The sequence below is a fragment of the Erinaceus europaeus genome, chromosome X (assembly GCF_950295315.1).
Source record: "Erinaceus europaeus chromosome X, mEriEur2.1, whole genome shotgun sequence".
Classification (NCBI taxonomy): Eukaryota; Metazoa; Chordata; class Mammalia; order Eulipotyphla; family Erinaceidae; genus Erinaceus; species Erinaceus europaeus.
Genome location: NC_080185.1, coordinates 61,451,365 through 61,459,998, shown reverse-complemented (window position 1 = coordinate 61,459,998; position 8,634 = coordinate 61,451,365). Strand labels below are relative to the sequence as shown.

Here is an 8,634-nt window from a genome sequence, read left to right as displayed (position 1 = left end):
CTAATCAAATATTTATTTTTTTAGGATTAGATACCCTCCTCTTCTACCCCCTAATTTTATTTCCCTCAATCACTTTATATACTCAAATGATTACACAAAAGAAACTTAGATACATCTCTTTATCTCTTCTGACAGCATCAGCATTATTATCACCCCCCTGGTAATCTTTAGAAGAAACACTGTATGCAGTTGGCCAAGAGATATACTGGGGAAATAATATTTATCTACTAAAGGACAAGTATTGTCTCTATGACAACCTTTATTAGAATCACCAAAAAAGTAAGTGCAGTAAAACTCAAGGTTAGCTTAGATCCTATGAAAATCCTAGATGTAATTCCTCCCTAACTTCATGCCAGACCCCATAAACCGAATACCAGTTTGGATACAACAAATGATGCTCAATGCTTTAACAACTGAGCGAAAGCCTAAGCTTGTCAGGTAAAGAAAGGACTACAAAAGCTGAGAAAGAGCAAGAGACTGGCTCACTTAATGATCTCCTTGGTCACTGCCAGGCCACCACATTACCTGGGACTCTAGTCAGGGAATGCTGGAGTCCTTTAAAGATTCCATGGGCCTAGACCTTGTAATTGATCCCTCTCTCCACCGTAATTGGTCACTTCCATCAGAAACGTCATTTCCTCAAGTTTAGGAGCTACTCTATGCCCTAATCCAGCTTTTTAGTCCTCTTCTCAACTCTGACACCATCTACCCAGACAATATTTTTAGTCCACTTGCATGTTAACTATCAAACTCCAGCAAAAATTAGTACAGTTATGGGCTCCCTAAAACAGACTTCCTAGCTTCTGTCCACCCTAAAATCATTATAAGCCCTCTTATGGACTTTTTCGAGCCTATACCCTCACTATGAACTACCAATTGTAAGAATTTCCCCATTCTCCAAAGGAAGGCTGGGCAATTTTACTCTGCCACTTAAGGAAAACTGGTACTGAAATGAGTGCAGGCTAGATATTCTTATCTATGACCATAAACTATGAGCTCAGACTGACAGAGACTCAGAGATTATACAGGCTGTTGTGCTAAATATGAATAGATATGGGTCCTGAGTTAGACTGATGTAGTAAATAGTTAACTGTATTTATATATTTTCTGATCAAATAGCTATACTTTTAATCCATTTTGACTCTAACTTGGTGTATGGTATTAGGTGATGAGCTAGTTTCACTTTTCCACATGTGGCTGTTCAAATTACCCAGCACTATTTGTTGAAAAGACTTTCATTTTTTTATCCCATTCAATGATTTTTTTACCTCCTTGTCATGTATGAGGTGTGTGTGTGTGTGTGTGTGTGTGTGTGTGTGTGCGCGTGTGCACATGCGCGCTCAGTACTGGGATATTCATTCTGCTCCATTGACCCAAGTGTCCATTTTTATTCTAGCATCATGCTATTTTGATTACTATTGCTTTGTAGTATAAACTGAAGGTGGGGAGTATGATACCTGTATATTGTTCCTTCTTTCTCAGAAGTTCTTTGGAAATTTGTGGCCTTTGTGGTTTTATAAAAATGTTTGGACATTATAAAATTTCCTTTAAAAATACCATTGGAATTTTGATAGGGATTGCATTAAAATTGTAGTTTTTTTTTAGAATGGCCATTTTAATAATGTTTATTCTTCCAAGTCAGGAAAAGGAATATTTTTTAATTTTTTGTATACATTTATTTATTTTCCCTTTTATTACCCTTGTTTTTCATCATTGTTGTAGGTATTATTGTTATTGATGTTGTCATTGTTAGATAGGACAGAGAGAAATGAAGAGAGGAGGGGAAGACAGAGAGGGAGAGAGAAAAATAGACACCTGCAGACGTGCTTCACCGCCTGTGAAGTGACCCCTCTGCAGGTGGGGAGCCAGGGGCTCTAACCTGGATCCTTACGCTGGTCTTTGTGCTTTGTGCCACCTATGCTTAGCCCACTGTGCTACTGCCAGACTCCCTGAAAAGGAATATTCTTCCACTTCTTTTAATAATGTCCTACTTTTTTTTTTTGTAAAGCTCTTTCGCCTCTTGTGAGATTTACCCCAGTGTATTCATGATCATTCTCAAAAAAAAAAAAAAAAAAAAAAAAAAGCTTAAAGCTTTTCCTTCCAAATCAGTGACCAGACAAGGATGTCCACTATCTACACTGTTATTGTTATTCAACATAGTTCTCAAAGTCCTTGCCACTGCAATCAGACAAGAAATACATATCACGGCTATACAGATTGGAAAGGAAGAAATCAAACTATCACTATGTGCTGATGACATGATAATATACTAGAGAACCCTATTTGTGGCATTTCTCTATATGAACAAGGAGCCAGAGAAAAGGGACTTAATCCCACTTACTACTGAACCCAGAAAGATAAAATACCTTGGGGTGAATCTCAAGATTCCTCTGGAGGGGTTGTTGGGACAAAGGATCCCTCTGGCACTGCTGGTGGGAATGTAAATTAGTTCAACCCCTGTGGAAAGCTGTCTAGAGAACTCTCAGAAGGCTAGAAGTGGATCTACCCTATTACCCTGCAATTCCTCTCCAAAGGATATAGCCTAAGGAACCAAACATACCCATCCAAAAAGATTTGTATATATTTATGTTCACAGCAGCACAATTTGTAATAGCCAAAACCTGGAAGCAACCCAGGTGTCCAACAACAGATGAGTGGCTGAATAAGTTGTGGTTTATATACACAGTGGAATACCATTCAGCTAGTAAGAATGTTCAAGTCACCTCCTTCACCTCATCTTAGATAGAGCTTAAAGGAATCATGTTAAATAAGATAAGCCAGACAGAGAAAGGTGAATATGAGTTGTTATCACTCATGAACTGAAGTTGAGAAATAAGAACAGAAATGGGAAACACAAGGTAGAATGTGGACTGGGTTTGTCGAATTGAACCAAAGTAAAGGACTCTGGCAGGGCAGGGGGCTTTCAGATTCTGGTGCATGATGGTGAAGGAGCAACTAAGGTGGGGGTGAGAGTGTTTTGAAGAAAACAGAAATATCTCTGGGAGGTTGGAGATATGAAACTTTAGTGGTGGATGTGGTGTGGAAGTATACATTATAATCTTGTAACAAACTATGAATAACAAATATTTTAAAAAAGAAAACACAAACTTTCTATGTGTATGAACAACAGTATCTACTGTAAATCATTAATCCCTCCAAAAAGTTTAAAATATATAAAAAAAGAACAAATTAAAAAAATAAGGGAAAAAAGTTCCATGACCTATATACATTCTCCATTTATCTCTCTACCTCTCTTTCTTCCCAGCAAATCCCCTCCTCATACTAGTCCTCATTCTCAATTTCTTAGAAGGGCTTGACTTCAAGAACTTTCGTGGACATGAGTGGTGATGCGTGCACAGGGCATGGTACGTGGGTAAGGGGGAATCTTTGGCCTAGAAGAGGAGAAAAAACAGAAATGGCCAACACCGGGCCTGGAGCGGAGTGGGAGGGGTAGGGTGTTACAGACACCTCCCCCACCCCCACTAGATAGGGACAAACTTCAGCCTCAGGGAGGTAAAACCACTTGTGGTCCTTCAGATTGGGGAGAACTGCAGTGAATGAAAGAATGGTACGCACTGGAGAGCAGAGCACATAGTGGTAGCAGGCCAGGGTGTAGTGCATACATACACCTGAGAAGGGGGATTGTGAATGGAGTGGGAGAGTTTCCTGCTGCTCTGCCCAAGCGAGTTGGGGGGCGAGATCCACAGTGACGCTGAGGCCTCACGTGACCTGGAGCTGCAGAGCTACGCAGCTTCAGCTTACGGAGCTGTCGTCACTCCAGTCTGGGTACCAGGTCTCCGCTGCCCTGCGCGGCGGGCTGGCATCGGGACGGGGAAGCTGAGCAGGTAAGGGCCCCGAAACCTGTGCTCTGTGCGTTGAGACTAAAGGGGCGCTGAGGATCAGTGCAGGGTCCCAGCTGGCTTTCTCGTTCTTCCGGCACCCTCTCCAGCAGAACTATTAGCCTCCTGGACTTCAGGTGCAAGGGCTGCAGGATTTCAGAAAAAGCAGCTGAGCAACTAAGAGGGATGGGAAATCAAGGAGCTACCCGAAAAGAATGAACCTTTGGATCTGGGGAGGGCTTTGGGGGCAGGAGTCTTGGGTCTTGGGCCCCTGGAGCCAGTCCGGACTTGGGTGCCCAAGGTCCCTCTGCAGCAGCGGCTTCCGCTCCCGCTCCCCTCCCCCCACACCTGCCTCTCTGCAGGTCCGCGGGTCCAAGTGTGGCGGCGGTGGCGCAACAGGGGGAGAATCAACTGGGAGAAAAGGAAACTTCAAAGATACGCCCAGGTTGGTACTTGGGAGTGGGGGGGGGGAGGGCTGGAAGGGACCTCGGTGGAGTGGTGTGCCGAGCCCAACCTGCAACTCCCCTCCCAATTCCCTCATCCTCCCGCCCCCAATCCCCCAGTCCTCCATTTTGGTGTCAACCTAGCTCTTGGGAAGAATCCTGGGAAAGAAAAATATGGTGGACTTTGGGGAGGGAAGGTTGCAAGACCCCCAGAGGGCGTTCTTAGCGCCTAGTGGTGAGGGGAAAAACTTTTGATGCCAAGATGCCTGTTAGTCAGTGTACCAAAGTGTTCACTTTCTCTCCTTCTCACTGCTTACTTGTGTTCAGAAACAACCAGGAAAATCTCATCATGGCACATCTTCATCAGGGAAACGAAGAAATGGAGCAGCCCCTGCACAATGGAGAGGAAGACCGCCCTATAGGAAGGGGCGAGGGTCACCAGCCAGCAGGAAATCATAGAAGGGGACAGGTTCAACGACGTGCCCCTAATTTCCGATGGGCCATGCCTAATAGGCAGGTCAATGATGGGATGGGTGGAGATGGAGATGACATGGAAATGTTCATGGAGGAGATGAGAGAAATCAGAAGAAAACTTAGAGAGTTGCAGTTGAGGAACTGTCTGCGAATCCTTATGGGAGAGCTTTCTAATCACCATGACCATCATGATGAATTTTGCCTTATGCCTTGACTCCTACTGTTTACTATGATGTTAATAATGTGGTCTCCAGTGTTATTTGCTTTTTCCTTGCATCTTTGTGATATGCCTTTACTGATCATTTTGCTGTGAATATTGTAATTTCCTCGTGTCAAGTGGGTTGTGTTGCCAACTTCTAACTGAAGATTAGTTTTTGCAGCTAGTCTGTTTCTATCAACCGTTGTTTCACCCATTTGCATGGAAAACTGTAAATTTAATAAAGCTATTAAAACGCAGTCTATAAGTATTACTCTCTCATTAAACAAACAAAAAAACCTAAACTTAATACCTCAGATTGTTAACTGGAGCACATTTCTCTGGTTCTATAATATATACAATTTCTTTTATTACCTGAAGTTCTAGAAGTAATGATAAAAATTGAGTATTCAATAGTTTGAATGTATACATGAACATGATTATTGATAGGTTGACTGATTTGGAGATTAAACTTTAAGTATTTTCCAGACAAATTTGGAATAGACCTTCCCTTTATTACATAGGTATTCTTTTAAAGGATCTTATGTGAGATAGGAAATTGTTTACCTTTCAGGGTTTTTGAGTGGAATAGGTGAGGCATGGAACTGTGTTCAGCTACCTCTTACATGCAATTCTTCAGCATATGAAAAAGCCCTGGCTCCTGTCAAGTACTTGGGAATAATTAAAGGGACATTTAACCCATGTAAACAAATCCAAAGGGCAATAACATCTGTATTTTACTTTGTCATTCTTCTGATATTTGCAGTATTCCTGTTCCCCTGATACCTGCAGTGTCAGTTGGGCATATTTTCTTTCACTTCTGCTGGGTCCTGTTTCCATACCCATTGCTGAAGTGTCATCAAGGTAATAATATCCCACTGATTTCTCATTTCTCTGATGTCCTTAGTGAGCCAAATCCCACCCTTCCCTTTTTTCTCTCCCTCCCTCCCTCCCTCCCTCTTTTGTGTGTGTGCCACTAGGGTTATCCTTGGAGCTTGGTGCCTGTGTGAAGAATCTGCCATTCCTGCTGAGCATTTTTCCTTTTTCCCTTTGTATTTTATAGAGACAGAAGACAGTGATGAGAGGAAGAAGGCACACCTGCCACACAGTTCTACTGCTCCTGAAGCTGTCCTTCCCACAAGTGAGGACCTGAAGCTCTTTACCTGGTATATCACCATCTGGCCTCTTCCTCCTTCAGTTTCTATTAAGCATGGAGAATCTCTTGAGTTGTTTTTATCCAAGTGAATATCATTTCCATGATACACAATCTTACAGTAGTTCTGATCAAAGCCTTTATAGGTTTATCTACTCCTCTTCAAGAAACTTGGCATGAGTGCACTGAGGGGCTAGCACAGGAACCACATGTAAATGTCAAACCTAGGTTTTAACACTTACCCAGACATGTAAATTGCATTAGGAGAGCTCATTTTAAAGCTAATTTTTTTTCATTTCTGACCCTCTTATACTATAAACAAGAGACTTTGCTGTAAATTCTTAACAATTTTTATTATATGTTTGGTATTTGCATTTCCTTGATCATAAGTGACTTTCAGCATTTTTCATATATATGTTGGTCATTTGTATCCCTTCTATGGAGAAGATTCAGCCATGTCTTCATACCCCCCTCAACCCCCTCCACACACATACTTTATACCTGTGATTAGAAAAGACAGAGACAACAGCTGTTAGAGAGGCTGGGGGGTGGAGGGGTTCTGCTACATTGCTTGTAGGAATGTAAATTTGTCCAACCGCTATAGAAAACAGTCTGGTGGTCTGGGAGGTGTCACAGTGATAAAGCTTTAGGCTCTCTTTAGGCATGAGGTCCCGAGTTTGATCCCCAGCAGCATATGTGCAAGAGTGATGTCTGGTTCTTTCTCTCTCCTCCTGTCTTTCTCATAAATAAATAAAATCTTAAAAAAAAAACACTCTGAAGATTCATCAGAACTCTAGAAATGGAGACCTACATTATAACCCAGCAATCCCTCTCCTAGTTTACCCTGGAAAAAACAGACACCTATTTGAAGAGACCTATGCACACTAGTGTTCATAGCAGCACACCTTGTAGTAACCCAAATTTGGAATCAACCCAGATGCCCAATGACAGATAAATAGCTAAGAAAGTTATGGTATATATACATAATGCAGTACTATGCCACTGTTAGAAATGAAGAGGTCATTTCCTTTGCAATATTGTCGTCAGACTTTGAAGGCATCATGTTGAGTGAGACAAGGCAGAAAGAGAAAGACCAACACAGAATTATCTCACATTAGAGAAATACTGACAGTGATTACATCATTTTACAAACATTGTGATCTAAACTACCTTATTTATTAATTCCACAATGAATATACCTTTCCAATAGATATCTAAAATTGGATGCAGGCAGTGCTCACCCATATTATACCAGCACTGTTTTTCATTTGTTTGTTTGACCTTTCCAAATATCCTACTAATGTCTTATCATGGCTACTAATGATAAATATAATAATTGGTATAAAGTTAATAAGGCCTATGTCATTTTGCTTCAGTGATTTTTGCCTTACTCACCCTGCACTGTTTTCTAACACAGTGCCTGACAAAATGAGTATCTAACATCATTTGCCAATTTCACGATTATTTAAAAGTTATAATTTGTCTAAAATAATAGACAACTAAAGTAACATTGTGTCTTAGTAGGTGAGTTATTTCTCTACACTCATTTTCTATCAACTTATATGAGGAATATTTTCAACTGTAATTCTTTTATATTCATGCAATACAAGAAGTGGTACATACTTGAATTATTCAGAAAATAAAGGCAGAATATAAGGAAAACCATAATCCATTTACCTCAAATTTTGTTCGATATCATCACTCTGTGTATAGCTGTGATAAAATCAAGTTTAGAGCCACACATGATATACTGTCTCTTTCAAATCCCATGCCAACAAAACACATTTTGGCTTGTTATGTTTACTTTTTAATCTCTCCACTTATCATTGACAATCAGATCATATTTGACCAACCCATAAATGGTGAAAAACAACAGCATATTTTATCAGGTTCATCTTTGGTTGGCTAATTTGCGAACCTAACAGTTAAGTGGGTATACTTAATAGAACACAGCTATTTATTTATGAAATTTGACTTTTCCCATAAGTAGAAAAAAAAAGGTTATGTGAATGAAATGGGCAAAATCCCTGATTTTGTCTTCTTTCTTGACTATATATATATATATATATATATATATATATATATAGTAATAGACATGTTTGTTTTACAATATCTTGTTTAAATATTTTTCAGACAAGATATAATAAGTGGCTATTTCAAGGATAATCAGCTGTGTGATTTCCAAGTTATATAATACACATAACCAAGTAAAATAAGGCATCCTTATAAATTTAAAAGACATAGTAGTAGTTTTATTTTCCCCTAAATCTTATTTTACTAGCTACAATTAGAGTATCTAGAAATCTTTTCCCATTTTAGCTTATGGAAAATATTTTTGGGAGTTGGGCAGTAATGCAGCGGGTTAAAGTGCACATGGCGCAAAGCGCAAGGACTGGCATAAAGATCCCGGTTTGAGCCCCCAGCCTCCCTACCTGCAGGACAGTCGCTTCACAGGCAGTGAAGCAGATCTGCAGGTGTCTGTCTTTCTCTCCCCCACTTTGTCTCCCCCTCCTCTCTCCATTTCTCTCT

The 8,634-nt window shown here is 40.4% G+C and overlaps 1 protein-coding gene across 2 annotated transcripts; it reads left to right on the top strand.

Moving 5' to 3' along the window:
* Positions 1–3,741: 3,741 nt before the first annotated feature.
* BEX3 (brain expressed X-linked 3) lies at positions 3,742–5,212 on the top strand. Of its 2 annotated transcripts, none has more exons than XM_016194334.2 (3): positions 3,742–3,845; positions 3,953–4,284; positions 4,610–5,212. In XM_016194334.2, exons 2-3 carry the CDS (start codon positions 4,055–4,057, stop codon positions 4,968–4,970), a joined length of 591 nt encoding a protein of 196 aa, XP_016049820.1. In that variant the 5' UTR covers positions 3,742–3,845; positions 3,953–4,054; the 3' UTR covers positions 4,971–5,212. The 2 variants fall into 2 exon arrangements, with proteins under 2 accessions (XP_016049820.1, XP_016049821.1); XM_016194335.2 differs by having other exon boundaries at positions 3,761–3,845; positions 4,202–4,284.
* The last annotated feature ends 3,422 nt before the right edge of the window (positions 5,213–8,634 follow it).